The 19,472-nt window shown below is 38.1% G+C and overlaps 1 protein-coding gene across 4 annotated transcripts in view; it reads right to left on the bottom strand.

Moving 5' to 3' along the window:
* TRPC4 (transient receptor potential cation channel subfamily C member 4) overlaps positions 1-19,472 on the bottom strand; it is a 298,467-nt gene that overhangs the window by 78,062 nt on the left and 200,933 nt on the right. For all 4 annotated transcript variants that reach the window (XM_087926046.1, XM_087926043.1, XM_087926044.1 and 1 more), the window contains exons 4-5: positions 16,987-17,126; positions 15,451-15,764 (exon numbers count right to left, since the gene is read on the bottom strand). In XM_087926046.1, the coding sequence (XP_087782172.1) occupies positions 15,451-15,764; positions 16,987-17,126 (454 nt within the window). The remainder of the gene's footprint in view (positions 1-15,450; positions 15,765-16,986; positions 17,127-19,472) is intronic.

Here is a 19,472-nt window from a genome sequence, read left to right as displayed (position 1 = left end):
GTATGACTATCCAATGGTATGCTTATTAACAGTTAAGTAATAATGAAGAAGGGAGGGAAACATTTCAATTGTTCTCAAAGATTGATAGTTATTGAAAAGAAATGTGAAAGATTTACAAGGTTCATACCAGTACTAGAATGATTTTGAATAACTATTTTGTTTACTAATGTTTTTATATATATATATTGTTTTTGCTATGTTTTTAGAATTTTTCTTTATACATTTTCAAGGGGAAGTTCCAAGCAGAGTCTGAATGATGAGATTTACATGATATAAAATAGATATTAAAAATTTGAATGTTATAATTTTAGAATGCACAAATTCAATGTTTAATGAGATTTCATATGATAATAACAATAAGATTTAAAGGTGTTGCACTTCGATTGGCAATCATAGAGGGAATTTTGCTTCTTAAGAATGTTGGAAGAGAATATATGAAATTGTAAACAAGACAGATGAAAGTATAAGTACAATGAATAAAAAGATATAGAAATTTAGATAAAAGAAATACAATTGAATAAGAAGAAAATGAGATAACCATAAAAGAAAACTAAGAGAAGCAAAGGGCCAAATAGTGAGAAGTTGGAAAAAGAGTAATAAGATATGAAGTTGAATACATATGAATATGCATATGAAATTGTGTCTGTATGGAAATGTGATAACCCGGAACCATGCTGTACTCAAATAAGATGTTTTATTTGTTTTGTTAAAACTCAATAAAACTTTATTAAAAAAAAAGAAAATGTAAAATTTGAAAAATTATAACAAATTTGAGAATTATAGGATTCAAAAACCTAACCCATTTTTTCCACTTATAAAATTCAAAAACCTAATTTTATTTTACTCAAAATTAGTTCATTTATGGTGGGTATAACCATTTGAGGTTAATGATGGAGTAATGATTATTTAGCTCCTCTCATGGCATTGAAACTTAGTTCCTCTTGTGGCTGGTTTTGAAATTTCTTGATTTCTTCCTTATTGCACCTAGAAGGTTCTGTCTTAGGCCCAGTACTCTTTTTTATTTTTATTTTTTAATATAATAATTCCATCTTCCATTGAACATTGTGTCATCTTGGTACAAATATCTTTGTAAAATAATAATCAAAATTTACAGCATTATTCATTACATTTGTATTAATTCTACAATATTAAAATAGTAATATTCAACATACTAATAATAATATTTGGGCCCATTACTCTTTAATATCTTCATAAATGACTTACATGAGGGAATAGAAAGGGAACTTTATCAAATTTGTAGATGCCACTATACTGGCAAGAATTATTAAAGACACCCTAGGAGACAAGCTCAGGATCCAAAGAGTTCTTGGTAGACTTCAACAAAGAGCTCTATCCAACAAATGAAATTTAATGTGGAGAAAAGCAAAGTTTTACACCTCGGCAAGAAAAACCAAAGCTATAAGTACAGATTACGTGAATCCTGGCTCAATAGAAGTAACTGTGAGAGGGACCTTGGAGTCCTAGTGGATGATCGCTTAAACAGTCAGCAGTGTATGGCAGCAGCCAAAAAAGTTAATACAATTCTTGGTTGTATATATAGAGGCAATAAAATAGATCAAAATCATGTGAAGTACTGCTTTAGAAAGACTTAGTAAGACCATACCTGGGAATACTGCATCCAGTTTTGGTCACTACATTACAAAAAATGATGTTGGGACTTTGGAAAAAGTGCAAAGAAGAGTAACTAAGATGACTAAAGGCCTGAAGATTAAAACATGAAGTATGGTTACAGGATTTCGGTTTGGTTAGCCTAGAGAAAAGAAGGACTGGGCAGACATGATAACAATATTCCAGTATTTGATAGGCTGCCTATCAGGGGGAGGGGATCATTTTATTTCCCAAAACACCAAGAGGGAGGGACAAGAAACAGTGGATAGAAACTGAGGAAGATACCAGAGTGTGGGCAGCATTTTTGATATCAACAGCAGATCGGATGGGAAGTGCAGAAGGTGGAAAGTGAAAGTCGAGGAGAGGAAATGGTAGAGGAGAGATGGCTGAACTGTGAGTATTAAAATAGTGGGTGAAAGTCCGATCGGAAAATGGCGATCCAGTGGTGAAAGCAAGGAACTTTTAAGATAGAGAACTGGAGCTGATTTATTTGGGGATGGAAGATTGACTGGCGCTTTGGATTTGTTCTGATTAACTTGGAGTTGATTAAGACAGAGTGTTCAGAAATTTCGCATTTAACTTGATGGATTTGTGATTTGAGAATGTAGAATGGTGAAAGGAAGAGACAGGACTGGACTTAGGAACTGAAGTGATCATTTGAGACTGCACAGAGAGAAGAGAAGCTGATGTAATAGACTGTGACCAAACAGAAAATGAATGGTCAAGTATCTCTGGGGAGGCCAGTCATAAATTAGAACACTTGCTAAACAACCGGCCATTAAGTGAGGACCACTTGTATTTGGTTTGCCAGTCACCTGGTCATGCCCATGCCCACCCAGTCACATGACCAGCAAGCCACACCCACCCAGTCACATGACCAGCAAGCCACACTCTCAAATTAGGACACACCCACAGAAATTTGAATCCCACCTCTGGATGGGGGGCACTGAGGATGAGTTTGTAGCACCAAGGGGGCAGTGGACCGAAAAAGTTTGGGAACCACTGCTCTAAAGAATAATGAAAATTCCACCAAATGTTCTCTATGTGACAACTACATTCATCATGGTTGCCTGGGATTACCCAAGCAAATGATTCAATTCCTAGAATCATCCAACCATGCATTTCAATAAATCTGCCCATCATGCAAACCCAAACTGGACAAAGATATAGCCCTGTTTGAAAGAGTTAATACCATAGAAACATGAATAACATCCCTTGACACCATAGTAGTATCCCTGGACACTTTTAAAGAAAGATTAACTAACCTTGAAAAAAAAGACACAACACAAAAACCCAAACATCCAATAGCTATAAACCACACCTCTACCCAACAACCACAACCCAATCCACAAAAAAACAAATCCAACAAATAATGATATCCCAATCCTCATCAGAGAAGCTGTCGAGCGTGAATGGAAGCATCCAAACACCATCTTATTTACTCTAGAGGACATCAATAACAATGATGACATCACAATGAGCATCATCAGTGACTATCAAACATCAACCATCTCCCCTGATGAAATACTTGACATTTCCCGCATTGGCCCAGAGTTCAAAAACAGAGACAGCTCTGTGGCCCCACGCTTCTGCAGGGTCATTTGCATAAATGAATTAAGCAAATGTAAATTCATTTATACTATAAATTCAGTCGTCAAAAGCAACACCAACCATAAGAACCTCTGTTCTCGCCCTGACCTAACTGTACAGCAACGTGTCCGCTCCCGTGATCTTCACACAGAACTCAAAAAACATCTAGACAATGGAGAGAAGGACCTGTACATTGACTACCGTGCTGACTGTATCAAAAGTAAGTCACACAACCCACAACTCAGCTTCAACCAATCCACCATCACCCAAGATTAGGCATGCACACCTGTAACTACCTCAATTCAAACTACAACTGGCCTTAAATGCAAGCTACTAAATGGAAGAAGCCTTATAAATAAAATACCTGAATTTCTCCTCTTACTAGATATGGCTAAATTCAACACATTATTTGTCTGTGAAACATGGCTCAGCGCATCTCTCCCTGACTCCATTACCTCAGTAAGATACTATCATGTTTACTGATCAGATCGTGAAATCCATAGAGGAGGTGGTGTTGCTATCTTCTATAAAAAGTCCTTACATCGAAAAAACATCCAAGTTACTTAGGAGCTTGCTCTTCCTGAGACCATCATATGTGAACTGTTCTTAAATATCACATTTCAATTCTTACTATGTTACAGAGCCCCTGATTATGACATTGAACATGTAAACAAGCTAAATTCACTACTAACATGGGCAACATCCTGCCCACACGCTTTTATCTTTCTTGGTGACTTCAATCTACCTCATATTAACTGGACCCTAAATGAATGTAAAACTGAACCCATACATGCAATCTTCTACAATGCTGTAACAAATCTGGGACTGGAACAACTAGTAACCAACAATACTAGACTTAACAACTGCCTCAATCTCATCTTCTGCAATAGTTTGAATTCAACTTAAGGAATACAAATTAAAGAACCCTTTTTCAACAGTGTTGACTACATGATTGACTTTTGTCTCAACATACATCCACACAAAAATCATCACAATGATGTAATCTCCAATTATAACTTCAAAAAAGGCAACTATGATCTTATAGACAACAACCTCTCATCCCTTGATTGGCAATTTCTATTCACTGGATGCAATACTGTTGAAGACCATTACAACATATTTTTACTTGAAGTCAAAAGAGTCATCAAACTATATGTACCAATAACAACTCCCAAAACCAGAAAAAACAGATTACCCATAACAATAAGGAAGCTTCAATCCAAGAAGAGATCACTTTGGTGGAAAAACAAATCTGGTCACGTTGCCAACTTCAAAAGCCGATACAAAAATTTATGCCACCAGATAAAGAATGAATGCACCAATTATCACATTAAACAAGAGGAAAACCTAATATGCACCAATTCCACCTGTGCTTTCTACAATTTTGTAAACAACAAACTAAAAGACTCAAGGTCCATCCCACCCCTGAAAGGACCTAATGGTAAAGACTGCAATGGTGACACCATTAAAGCCAACCTCTTTAACACATTCTTTGGCTCAGTATTTGTAAACAGCAATGGATCATGCCCAGTATTTCCTAATCGAACCACAGACAACTACAATGATCTAATACATATCAATTTTACAGAAGACAGTGTTGAAAAAGCACTACGCAGTCTAAAAGCATCTCTATCTATTGGACCAGACAGAATATGTGCCTACTTCTATAAAAAGCTAAAAAAGAGGACAATTAACCAGTGGAACAGCTAGCCTTCAGAAGTTGTGGGGTGCTTCATCATTGGAGGTTTTTAAGAAGAGACTGGACAGTCACTTGTGTGAAATGGTATAGATTCTCCTGCTTGAGCAGGGAGTTGAACTAGAATGGGTATTGGCAACCCACAGCTCCACAGCCACATGTGGCTCTTTGGGCCATCTGCTGCAACTCCCTATCACATCACTGGTTGTCCCTCTCCCTCTCCTCCCAGTCACTCCTCACCTGATCTGAGAAGGTAAGGGTGATGGCGGTGGATGGAGACCCGCTGGATATTCTAGAGTGGGAGCCAAGCACCCATGTACTTGCCTCTTCTTTCAGCCCTTGTTGGTGCTGTGCACACCTTGGCCATGCGGGGAGATGTGTAACTTTCTCTCTGTCCTGAGACACTGGCTCGGCCCCGCTGCGGCTGACGCCACTGCTCTTGCCATCTCCATGGACTGCTCACTGGTCTTGCAGCACCTAGTGCAGAACGCTTAAATTTAACGCACTTCACAATGGGAGAGATGCCATCCCCTCCTCCTCTTGGAGCCCATTACAACACAGAGCATTGGCTTCAGCTGGCCATGCCAGTGTCTTGAGGAGGAGATAAAGTTGCACATCTCCCCGAGCAGCTGAAGTGCACACAGCACCAACAAGGGCCAGAAGAAGAGGCAAGTAGAGAGGCACTTTGCTCTCACTCTGGAATATGGGATGAGTCTCCATCCGCCACCATCACCCTTATCTTCTCAGGTGAGGAATGACTGGGAGAGGAGGGTGCAGGGTGGGGCCAGCCATTGATGCATTCAACCAACAGGAAGCCACAGCAGGGGGACGAAAGAGCTTCATTTATCTGGGAACCTGAAGTGACTTGATTTAAATCATATGGTAAAAAGCACCCAAAGAAGAAGAAAGAAGAATATCAGCAAAAACAAACAAACAAACCTTACCCCTCGCCTGTTTTGGAAATGGTTCAAGAGGAAAACACACACGCACGCACATGCACACACACACACACACGAGAGGAGGGGAGAAAGAGATGAGAGAGATTTGAGAGAGAGGGAGAGAGAGAAAAAGAGAGAGATGAGAGAAAGATAAAAGAGAAAATTGAGAGAGAGAAAGAGGAATGAGAGAGATGAGAGGGGGAGAAAGAGAGAACAAGAGAGATATGAGAGAAAAATATATGAGAGAGAGATGAGAGAGAGCAATGAAAAAGAGAGACAGATGTGAGAGAGATGAGAGAGAGAAAGATAGAGGGAGATGAGAGGGAAAAAATAAGAGAGATGAAAGAGAGATGAAAGAGAGAGAGAGATGAGCGAGAAATGAGTGAGAGATGAGAGAGAGAGAGATGAAAAAGAAAGAGAGAAAGAGAGAGAAAGAGAGACACAGAAAGAGATACCTGTTTCCCAGAGAAAAGAAAATACCGGGAGCCACAAAACCTGGGTAGGTGTGGCTGGGGGGTGGACATGTGACTGGGTGAGATGAATGCATGAATCATGTTGTGCCACATTTCCAAATGTTTGGGCACATTGAACCTTTTGTCCCTACAACACATAAAGATTATCATGTTTTGAGGACTTCCGGTTTGCAAGGTTTCGGCAGAGGCAGGGATTCGCGATTCCACGTGATCCCTGCTGCACTCGCTGCCGAGGTGCCTCCGATCCATTTGGATTTGGAGGATATAGCTGCCCCGTAGAGGCAGCTGAAGATAGGGGGGATCCGGACAGGGGTCTGGGGGTGTCGCAGACCCCCTCCCCAGCCGGCAAAACCCCCTTTTCCCAAGGCGGTGGAGCGGCGGTCAGCAATGGCCGCCACAAAGAAGCCTGCAGCTGGACAAGATCGTGCAGGAGGAAGAAGGTGAAAGTTTTTTTTTCTGGCTGAACTAGGCAAAGAGGAGCTTTTAAAACCTGGAAATTTGCCTTTTTTATTGCTACATTGTTTCCCAGAAAGACTGTGCAAGCAGTGAGAAAGTTGTGAAAGGGAAGGTTATTTCTTCTCACTCTCCTTCCCTACGGAATAGCAGACGGAAATCTGGAAATCCTGCTTGGGCAAAGAAGGTAAATAAACCTAAAAATTAAAGCCAAGGGGATAAAAGATTTTGGAACATTGGAACTAAAAATCAAAGCTTATTGCTATAAGTGGGAAGGAAGAGGTAAAAAACTTATTCTAAGACTCTATTGAAGAAGACTGCTTGAAGTTTTTAAGATTAGAAATTAATAACAATAAGGCTTCTAAAAAATCATTTTGAAACGTCTAATTGAATCTCACCCCAGGAGGAGGGGAAAAAAAAGAAGAAGAAGGAAGTGTTAACGGAACAATTTGTTCTGATTTGGATTGTTTTGTGACTTTCTGACTTTGGGATTTTGGGGGGACTATTCCTTGAAGGACTAAAAACATTTGGGTTGCTCTTTTAAAAATAAAATAATAATAATAATAAAAAATGGCATTATCTGTGCAAGAATTACAAATGGAATTTCAAAAGTTACAACAAAAGAAACAAGAAGGTAAGGGCTCTCTTGGATCTATCTTTTGTTTTTTGGAAATGGCGATTTCTACATACCAAGAAATACAAGAACAAGAGGACTGGGATGAAGAAGGAGAAGCCATCTTTAATGGACAAAAAATCATAGCTGAAAAGAACAAGGGGGGAAAGAAAATGGAGAATTTAGAAGTTAAAAAAGCAACACAATGCCAGAAAGCAACAGAAAAGAGAAACACAACAGAGAGGGAAGATTCAAAAAGTGGAATTTGAGAGATGGGGGGGCCAAAAAGATCAAAAAGATCAGAATTGATAAGAAAGGAAGGGAAAAAGGAAAGAGAAGCCATAAAGGTTTAAAACAGGATTTAAAAAAGGCTTTTTTCAGAGACAAAGGGTAAAATTTAAATTAAAAAATATATGATTCTGCAAAAATACACAAGATTGTATTGTAGATATTAGTATTTGAAATCGAGTTAGAAAACTGAAATATTATATGAGCTAATAATGTATTAAAGGGAATATATAAAATGTTTAAGAGTAAATAATAGAGTCTAATTTTCTGTGGAATGCTGTTTTGATCATACTATAAACTCAAGCCCTTCTTTATTTTTGTTTTATTATTTTACTTTGTGCTAAGCAGAATCAGTATGGAAAGTATGTATTATTTTAAGTATCAAATTTAGGGGAAAGATAAAAGTTGTCATGCTTCAACCAGTGATTACAGGAGAAATATTGTATTGGAAAGAAAAGATAAATAGTTAATTGAAGAAAACAGACAAAAGATACAAGTATAATTATTTAAAATGAGATGAAATAAATAGAATTATGAGAGTGAATAGAGGAGAGAAAATATATAGAAAATACGGAATGTTAATTAAGATATGAGGTAGTATATTGAGTGAGTATGAAGTCGATCATTCTCAGCTGGATCAGGGGTGATGGCTCAGGTTCTCCCAATTTCAGGTTCCCTTGCTCTCGTATGTTGGCGGCCCAGTCCATCTCTCACATTGAGGTCCTTCAGGGCTTCTTTTATGAGGCAATTTATGTACCGTTCCGGTTGGCCATCCGCCAGTGGTTCCTTAGCCCATTCCTCCTGATCCAATAGGGCCTCCAGCTCCAATTTCCACCTGGGTTTACGGTTACCCTGGTTGAGGGTTACTCCCTTGGTTCTTCCATCCCCGCTGTCTCTCTTTCCTATGCCAATAGACCAGCAGGGCCTCGTGGAATTTTCGCTGGCTGCTTCACTGTCTTCGATGGGGTACACCAAGTCAGTATCCGGCTGGGTAGATGTTGAAGCATTCATCTTCCCTTTGCTCCTTGCTATATTCAGACATTTTTGCAGGGTCCCCTCAGTAGAGTGAAGTTTTTTTTTAAAAAAAAATTCCTCTCCAGGATTGACCTCTATTGCAGACTCTGCTTTATGTAAGTGTTGGAATTTTTTCCCTTCAATCGAAAAGAATGAACTTCTGAAGACCAGGTGTTTCAAAAGGAATCCTTTATTGAAAGGGATTTTATCTCAACACTAGGCAAAGCAGAGTCTAAGATATCCCTGTGGTAGCAATTGAGATCCTGCAGATGGAGCTAGCAGCAAATTGCAGTGTCTAATACAGGGGCCTCTTTGCATGATCTCATTTTTTATCTTGGGTTGGAAAGTCCTGGATTTTCCGAACTTATAGATGATCTCATTTTACTAACATCACCACTATTCTTAAGAATTGGTTGGAAGGTTGTACCAATGTGGATGGGAGGTTTCACCCATATGGGGTCTATTCTTCAATCCAAATGCTGTATCTATGCTACTCCTCCGTGCTTGTAAAAATGGTATAAAAGAATAAACGCTGCCCAGGCAGTCAAACATCTTGGCACCCTGAACAATGACTGGTCTTTGAAACCCATCATATCCCCAGGCATACAGTCATAGATAAGAAAGTTAGAACCCCTCCCCTTATTCAGATGTGGATTTAGTCAAACAAAGAACCAACATGTTAATTCCCACCTCCCCTTCTCTGGGAATGTATCTTAGCCAAGTTCCCAGGAGTGCCTGCCAGAGCTGGAATTTTTATGGTTCCTTCTCATCTTGTTATCTCTTCAAGAGGTGACAAGGTTCTGGACATCTGTCTCCACTCCTCCAGTTGTATATCATATGCAAGTATACAGAATCAATATAGGATTTAATATATTCAGGTTACATAAAAAAGGATTACTTGTACCAACTCCTCCCCCCTTCTTCTTCTATTGAAGAATGGCAGATACACGGATCTGACAAGGGGAAAACAACTCAAGAATCTTGGGAAACTCTTAAAAATATGATGATAAAAACGCAGACCAGCACAATACCACTGAGAAAGAAAAACAAGAAATCCAAGTAGAAATCAGCATGGCTGCACAATGATCTCTGTGACATTGAAAGACAAAAAGGACAAATGACTTGGGGTGGTAGTGTGTTGTGCAACAAGGTCACATAGTGTAATAAGATTGGGACTGGGTTAGGGACTTCTTTCCTCATTGTGAGTTGTGTTGGGGGGGTGCACAAAGGGAGGCTCAGCCAATCTCATTTTACACATGTTGTACTCTGACAATAAAGGTAATAATAATAAGTACAAAAAATGGAAAGAAGGACACACAACTAAGGCAGAATATCAGCAGATAACCAGAATCTGCAAAGACAAAGTCAGGAAAGCAAAGGCTCAGAATGAACGAAGACATATAACAAAAGTTAACAATAATAAAAAATAAAGTTTCTTCCAACATATAAATAACAAGAAAAAAATGAAGGAAACAATCAGTCCACTAAAGAGAGAAGACGGCAAGCAACAGAGAGAAAGCAGAGCTACTTAACTCATTCTTTGCATCAGTCTTCACGCAGAAAGAAACTATAGCTCAACCTACCAAAAACATAACTGTAAAAGACAGACTAGAAATAAAAGGTAAGATAAGCGAAAAAATAGTAACAGAACACTTGTCTGATCTTGATGAATACAAATCACTGGAACTGATGGATTACATCCCAGAATTCTAAAGGAGCTGGCAGATGTCATCTCAGAACCACTGTACCACATCTTTCAAAAATCCTGGAGCACCAGGAAACTACCAGAGGACAAGAAAAGAGCTGATGTGGTTCCCATCTTCATCCCATCCCATCATCCCATCTGATGTGGTTCCCATCTTCAAAAAAGGGGAAAAAACAGAGCCAAGAAACTACAGACCAATCAGCCTAACACCAATACCCAGGAAGACCTGGAAAAGATAATAAAAAACAAACCTGTCAACATCTAGAAACTAGTACAGTAATAACTAGCAGTTGGGTTTGTTAAAAACAGATCATGCAAAACCACCCCAGCAAAATTGATCTATACTGATGAAGATGGAAGAGTACTAGTGGTGGAAATAATGGACAATAATATGAAAACACTCCTGATTGCAATCTATGCTCCGAATGACAAACAAAAAGAATTTTACAAAAAATTACATATGAAAATAATTGAACTGGACTATGCCAATATAGTTATGATGGGAGATTTTAATGGAATTGTAGACAATAAATTGGACTATACAGCAACAACAACAAAGCAAAACAGAAAGACTCTCCCAAAATCCTTTTTTAAAATGGTTGATGAATTAAATTTAAAAGACACGGAGAGAAAGAAATGCTAAAACTAAACAATATACCTTCTATTCAAATAGACATTTATCATGGTCCAGAATAGATATGATATGGATGTCAACAGAATTAATATTTAATATCCAAGAAATAAATATTGAAAGAAGTACTTGGGCAGACCACAATCCAATGACAATTAAATGGAAAGGACAAAAAAGAACATTGAGATGGATGTTAAATAATACTATTTTAAAGGAAAAAGACTTTACACAGCGGATGGAGAAAGAAATGGCCTTTTTCTTTAGAGAAAATAAAAAAGAAGATATATCAATTCAGAATGTATGGGATACAATGAAGGCATATGCTAGAGGCTTAATAATAGATTATACAAGGAAAAGGAATACTAGGAAAAGGCAAGCCTCCAAGGCTCTAGAGGATGATCATAGAAGACTTGAAAAAGAGCTACAGAAAATGCCACACAAAAAGGACATCAAGCTAAAAATGGATATAATTAAACACAAAAGCACAAAACAGAGAAAGAAGAATTAGCACAGAAAATTAGAGGTGCTAAACAGAACTACTTTGAAGATGCAAACAAACCAGGTATATAAACTGAGAAAGGAGAAAGAATCAAGGAAAATATTGCAATTAATAGATGATCAAGGCCAAATTTGCCATGGCAGTAAAGAGAAGAAGGAAATCATTCGAGACTTTTATGGGAAATTATATAAGCAAGAGAATATTGATGAGGAAAGAGTTAAGCAGTATTTACAGAATGCTAATTTACGCAAGATACCTAAAGAGACTCAAAAAATGTTAGAAAGCAATATAACTATGATGGAATTAACTGAAGCACTTAAGAAGCAGAATAATGGAAAGGCACCAGGTCCAGATGGACTTCCGGCAGAATTTTATAAAACATTACAAGAATCGTTGCATCTTCCATTGCTAGAAGTTATGAATGAAGTTATGTTAAAGAAAAAGATACCCAAATCATGGTCAGAAGCCTATATTACACTTATTCCAAAAGAGGAGGCTGATCTATTGCAAATTAAGAACTATAGACCTATTTCTCTATTAAATGCAGACTATAAAATTTTTGCTTCAATATTGGCAGAAAGACTTAAAAAATATTTAAATAACTTTATTCATTCTGACCAAAATGGATTTCTGCCAAAGAGACAAATTAAAGATAATATGAGAGTAATTTTGGATACCTTGGAATACTATGAGGCACATCCTGAAAAACAAATGGCTTTGATATTTCTAGATGCACAAAAGGCATTTGATAATGTGAATTGGCGATTTATGTTATTATTGTTGGAACAGATGGGTTTTGCTAGAAAATTTATCCAAGCAATAGAAGCTATATACTACAAGCAAACGACAATGGTAATGATAGAAGGAGAATTGACAGACTCTATTAACATAAGAAAAGGAACAAGGCAAGGGTGCCCACTATCACCTTTGCTATTCGTGTTAACTTTGGAAGTGTTAAACAGAAATATTAGAGATGAAAAGAGTATAAAAGGAATGAAAATTAAAAAGGAAGAATTTAAGCTGCAAGCCTTTGTGGATGATTTGGTTTTTATCTTAGAAGACCCTTTAGAAACAGCACCAAAATTATTGGAAAAGATAGAGGCATATGGCAAGGTGGCTGGTCTGAAAATAAACAAAGATAAGACAAAGATTTTGACAAAGAATATGTTATCAAGACAAAAGGAAAAATTGGCAGTTATTGAAAATTCAAGTCACGAATAAGATCAAGTATTTGGGGATACATTTGACAGCAAGATGTAGTACATTAAAAGAGAATAATTATATCAAACTTAAACAGCAGATAGCGCTAGACTTGGTGAAATGGGAAAATCTACAACTGTCACTAATAGGGAGAATCTCAACAATCAAGATGAATATATTACCCAGAATCTTATATTTGTTCCAAACAATTCCAGTTAGGCTTGAAAAAGACTATTTTGAAAATTTAACTAAAATTGTGTTGAAATATACATGGCAAGGTAAGAAAGCGAGAATAAAGTTAAAGCTTTTACAAGATGCTAGAATTAGAGGAGGATTTGGTTTGCCTAACTGGGAGTTGTACTACCAAGCTACAAGTCTGATGTGGGTCAAGGAATGGATAACATTAAGAAATACTAGATTGTTGACATTAGAAGGTCATGATTTGTTGTTGGGGTGGCACGCTTTTTTATGGTACAAGGGAACTAAAACACAGGGGTATTTTAGAAGACTTTATATACGGGAGTCTCTGTGGCTAAACTGGGAGAAGATTAAAAGACAATGTTATTTGAAAATTCCAGTCTGGCTATCGACTGTTGAAGCATTTTCCTATCCTATAATTTACAAGAAGGAACAAACAGTTAGATATGGGGAAATACTGAATGAAAAGGGTGAACTTAATCCTATGCAAAAACTAGAGGAACAAGGTATAAAGATGAATTGGTTTTCATATGCGCAAATACATTCAAGGTATGATAAAGATTTTAAAACAGAAGGTTTTTATGATAAATTGGCTGATCTAGATAAGATCCTGACAGGTACTGATGAAAAGGTGATTAAAAAACTGTATGGATATTTATTAGAAATCAAACTAGAAGAACAAGTTAAAGAAACTATGATTGCTTGGGGGAAGAACTTTGTATATGGGATTGATTTAGAGAAATGGCAAAAATTGTGGTCTCAAAATTATAAAATGACAATGTCAACAGCTTATAAAGAAAATTTGTATAAGATGTTTTACAGGTGGCATTTCCCCCCAACAAGAATAGCAAGAATGTTCAAGAATAAATCTGGAAAATGTTGGAAATGTCATCAGACACCTGGCTCATATTACCATATGTGGTGGACTTGTGCGGACGCTAAAAAATACTGGACTAAAATCCACATGTGGTTGGAAAAAATGACAAAAAAACATAGACTTGAAACCAGAGATATTTTTATTGGGAATTTTACCTGAAACATATAGCAAAGATTTGAAATACCTGATTGTAAATGTATTAACAGTGGCTAGGATTGTATTTGCTAAAAACTGGAAAAATGAGAAAATACCATCGCAGGAGGAAATCATTAAGAAAATATTGGAATGTGCTAAAATGTGTAGATTGACATTTGAAATTAGAGAGCAAGAGGATAAACAATTTTATAAAATTTGGGATCTTTTCTATCAATGGTTAGATAATAAAATACAGTAATGAAATAAGTAGACTTTTAGAAAATAATAAATATATAAAGACGTACTTCTTTTTTTATTATATCCACAAAATGTATTTAGGATAGATTTGGGAGGATAATATGAATGGTTATAAAATAAATTAAGTAAATTATGGTTATCTCGTAAAATATGAATGAATAAAACTATAGTCAAATGATTGATTAATAATGATACTAGGATATCTAATTTTTGATTGATGATATGAGCTTTTATGTAATGTAACTGTAATGGAAGACTACAAAATGGATGCACAAAATAATTTGTAAACCAACCGACACACTGTTTGTATGCTTATGGAAGAAAGTTTGATGTTTTTATGTTTTGTTTGTTTATGTTTGTTTTTAAAAAGCCAATAAAATTTCAAAAAAACAAACAAACAGATCATGCAAAACAATCTTATTTCATTCTTCAACATAGTGACTAAATTAGTAGTCCAAATACAGTAGACATAATATAATTTACACTTCAGCAAGGCATTCAACAAAGTAGACCACAACTTACTTCTTGGTAAGGTGGGAAAAAATGGGATACATAGTATCACCACCAGATGGATTTGTAACTGGCTGACAAACCATATTCAATGAGTAGTCCTTAACAGTACTACATCTACATGGAGGGAAATAAGCAGTGAAGTACTACAAGGTTCCATCTTAGGCCCAGTACTCTTCAATATCTTCATAAACGACTTAGATGAGGGAATAGAAGAGGAACTTACCAAATTTGCAGATGATACTAAGCTAGCAGGAGTAGCTATCACCCTAGAGGATAAGCTCAAGATCCAGATGGATCTTGACAGACTTGAACACTGGGTCCTATCTAACAAAATAGGAAAAAAAAAATTCAATGTCGAGAAAGGTAAAGTCACTTAGGTAAAAAAAACCCAAAAGCTTTTTTCCAAAGTATGTGAAGGCCAGACAAGGAAAAATGGATGGAACAAGGAAAGATTTAACCTGGAAATAAGGAGAAATTTTCTCACAGTGAGAACAATCAACCAATGGAACAGCTTGCTTTCGGAAGTTGTGGGAGCTTCATCATTGGAGGCTTTCAAAAAGAGATTGGACTGCCATTTGTCAGAATGGTGCTTGGGCAGGAGGTTGGACTAGATGAGCTATAAGGTTCCTTCCAACTCGGTTAATCTAATCTAATTGCCATTCTGAGAAAGGAAAAAGGATACAGATAAAATATGTAATTTTAAACAGGGTATAAAATAAGGTTTTTAAAACGTAACTTACGTTGAAAATGCATTATTTTGATTTTCACAGCGTATTCCTTTGCAGCGACCAGGTTCATTTGTTTCATAATAAAAATATAGCTGGTTAAGTCCATTTGCAAAAGCTAGCAGTACAAGACAGTAGATGAACAGAAATTTTAAAATATCCAGTAGCATTCGTCCAAGAGAGATCTGCAGTGGTCCCAAGTGAGAATTTGCAGTGAATAATGATATTAGACGCAAAGAACTAAAAATATTTGCAATAGCAAACAGGGCCTCTGCAACCAGTGTTGGATGCCACATATCCCAGCTCTGTCTTGCAAGCAGCCCACTGTACTGTAAACAAAATAACGAGAGAATATTAATAAGTCTTTCTCTATTGTAGCAGCCCTTTAAATCACTTTTATTTTTTATGAATTCAAGAGTATGCCCAAAATAAAGCTCATTCATTCATTCATTCATTCGTTCCAAAGATAGCATCACATCTTTCAGCCAACTTTGGGCAGCTTCCAAAGATTAAAAAATATATAAAAACATTTTAAACCTATGAAACACAACTGTAATTAAAACATAAAAAAATAAAAACAACAAAAAACTGCTACCAATTCATGCGAACATACCATAATCTAATCTCCCAACACTTGGGAGAAAAAGCAGGTTTTCAAGATTTTGTGGAAAATTAAATGGTTGGATGCCTATGATTTTCTGGGGGCAAAATGTTCTACAAGGCAGGGGCTGCCCTGGAAATGGAATACTTCCTAGCTCACATTAGATGACAATATTTGGGGAAAGAAACCAGGAATGTGCCCACCCCATCGGGCCTGATAGCATAGATAGATATCCTTAAGGAAAGGCATCCTGCATCCTGGGACTTAGAGAATTAATAATGGAAATGGATCACCACATATTTTTGATTCCATTTCTGTCATTTTTGATGCCTGAAATATGGAATATATGTTTAATATAAAACATGGAGAAAGATGGCTGTGTTACATCTTATAAGTAATAATAATATAAAACTGATCATTGGGAGAAATTAATGATATATACACATGGTCCATGGAATCATTACATGGGTTTTCTAACATGCCTATATAGAAGAGATGCAGAGTTAGTTGATTTCTAGGAAGCAGAAAGTGACAATTTCCTACATTTCTTGGTCCTAGATGTTGGGTGTCGAAATAAACCTAAGTATAAATTTAAAAGAATTTGTAACCATAAACTGAGATGGTAAGCACTAACTGGTAGTCCTAAATGTGGCAATTGCCACATTTAGAAACAGTTCACACTTACAACAGTGATGAAAAAGTAACTTTATGATCAGTCCTCAGATTTACAACCTCCACAGGTTTGTAAATCAAAAGAAAGCTGAAATAAGATCACAAGAACAGTTGTGGTTACACTTAGTGACTGTTTTGCTTCATGACCAAGTTGTGAGCCCCAACTGTGATAGTTAAACATGGACTACCTGTATTTACATGGATTCAGAAGAATAGATACGGAACAAAATACATCCAAAGAAAATGTCAAGCATCTAGTATTTATTAGGGTTTGTTACCTTTGAAAATGCAACTATTTTCAGTGATATTGTTGCCAGGTATAGAGAGTTCATAACAAAATCCATCAGATTCCACCAGTCATGAATGTAATCTTGCAGGCCACCATCCCACATTTGTTTAATTTCACCCCAAATAAATCCTATAAACATAAAAAGCAAAAATTAATTGCATAACTAATTATTTAAGTAATCATTTTATAGTTTTAAGTTTAAGTCTAATTATTTAAGTTTCCATAATGAACAGAATCAGGGCTGCAGAAATCTGCATAGCTACTAAATGGCAACAAAGAGCTACAAAAAATTCCAACTGTAACCTCCATCTAGATGTTTGCAAACCAGATCTGATAGTTATAGAAAGTTGTCTATCATCAGTGGCTTCTGTTAAACTTGCAGTGCCATCCGTTCTACTCCCATTGGTTTAAAAGAGAGATCTCAGGTTTATACTTGTCCTTAAAAAGGTGTGTGTGTGTGTGTGTATGTGTGTGTGTGTGTGTGTATCAATGAATCAATTCACCGGTTATAGTCATCTACAATTAACTTTGTTAGAAAATAAATACTTTATAATTCAAAGCCATAGCACATTTTTATTCTCCACCAACCATAATTGAATTGATATAGTTTTCTTGGAAATCGTTATTTGTAATTAATTGATTTTATATGTTCATACTTTAAAAAGGGGTTAAAGTCAATAGTAGTACCTACAGAAGTTTCTTTAGAAGACATAATCTTCTATTTAAGATTCTGTATTAATGAATATAAAGTGTGGTTATTGGCTCCATTATATTATTAAAATATATGCATGTTTAAAAATACATTGGCAATGAACAAGCATTTTAAATTAAGTGAATAGTATTGCCAAATGAGGATGTTAGCTGTTAGATCGGTGGATCGGGTCACATAAGAGGCGAGACGCAAAAGTGAACAATCAGCTCTTTATTGTAGCATCTGAATAAGGACAGTTAAAGTGTGCGAGCCGCTTGGCTTTATACAGCCAGCCGGCGGCTCGGCAGCCAATGGCAGCGCTTTGAATCTCCCGCGATCGGCTCGGCCTATCGCGGTAGATTCTTAGCGCTCCAATCACAGTCATTTAATGGACCAATCGAGTTGCGGTCCGGGTGGACCAATCAGAATGCGAGTCTTCAAGAATGTTAATACAGAACACCCCTCCCCTCATGGTTTCGTCTGAAGCAGCGTCGTGACGTAGTTGCGCAGGTAGGTGGGGCTCCGAATCTGTCTGGCTGACCTGCGCGGTTCAGTCTGTGTGTGATCGTCGGCCGGTTCGGACGGGCTCCGCGTTGCTCTCCACTTCGCTGATGGAACCGCCTGGAAGGGTGAGCCGGGCCTGTTGCCGCAGCTCCCGCCCGGACTACCTGGGTTGGTCGAGTTGCGGTTCCTGTTGCTCTCGCTCGGTCTTTCCGGGCTGGTTGAGCTGGCTTGGCTGTACCTTCCAGGTGAAGATCCCGTCTGCGACAGTTCGAGGTCTGCTGGTGAGTATGGCTGGTTTATTTGAGCGTTTCTGTCTTCTGGTGGGGGATGTTCGGCTTGCGTTGGGGGGGGTGCCGTTGATGATTTCGGCCTGCCGTCGTTTACCGGCTTGGATGTTGAGGCTTCCCCTCCCTCTCTGCTTTCCTTGGTTGTTGTTGTTGAGGTGTTGGGGGTGCTGGCGGCTAGTCTGGACCGTAGGTGGTCGATGTGCCGCTTCCAGTTTCTTCCGTCTGTCGTTTGGAGTCTGTATGATCGGGCCCGGTTACCTGTGTTATTTGTGCAGGTACCCAGAGGGGTCTCCCGTGAAGTTCTTCGCGTGAGACCGTGTCCCCGATGTTGAATGCCCGGTTCCGGCTGGAGGAGTCCGGGGTTTCTCTGGGTTGTAGGTGGGGTGTAGGCGGTCCAGTGGGGACCTCAGTTTTCTTCCCATTAGTAACTCTGCTGGGCTCTTGTTCGTGGTCGAGCTCGGCGTGATGTGCTGTATGAAGAGTAGTTTGTTTATTTTTTCCTGGATGTCGCGGTTTCGATTTTTGGATGGTTTTTTTGTGTATTGGACCATCCGTTCCGCTCTACCGTTCGCCGCCGGTGAGCCGTCGAGGTCAAGGCGTGTCGGATGCCTCGTTCGGCCAGGTATTTCTCAAATGCCAGTGCTGTGAACTGTGGCCCATTGTCCGACACTATGACATCCGTTAGCCCGTGTGTTGCAAAGAGTTTGTTGAGCTTGTTGATGACCGCTTCTGTTGTTGTTGCCCTCATAGTGCTTACCTCCAGCCAGTTGGAGTAAGCATCTACGGTGATGAGGAATGTATGCCCCTTGGTTGGCCCGGCGAAGTCTATGTGTATTCGCGACCATGGTCCTCTTGGGGTCTCCCATTCCAGGACCGGGGCGGCGGGGGGGTTGGCTCTCGACTCTTGGCACCTGCTGCAGCTGGCGACCCATGTCTCGATTTGTTTGTCCGTCCCTGGCCACCAAGCGTAGCTTCTGGCCAGGGCTTTCATCT

Source organism: Pseudonaja textilis, chromosome 2, assembly GCF_049901715.1.
Source record: "Pseudonaja textilis isolate UNSWEBS1 chromosome 2, rPseTex1.2, whole genome shotgun sequence".
In the NCBI taxonomy this organism is placed as follows: Eukaryota; Metazoa; Chordata; class Lepidosauria; order Squamata; family Elapidae; genus Pseudonaja; species Pseudonaja textilis.
Note: the sequence above shows the minus strand (reverse complement) of the source record. Positions and strands in the feature narration are given on the sequence as shown.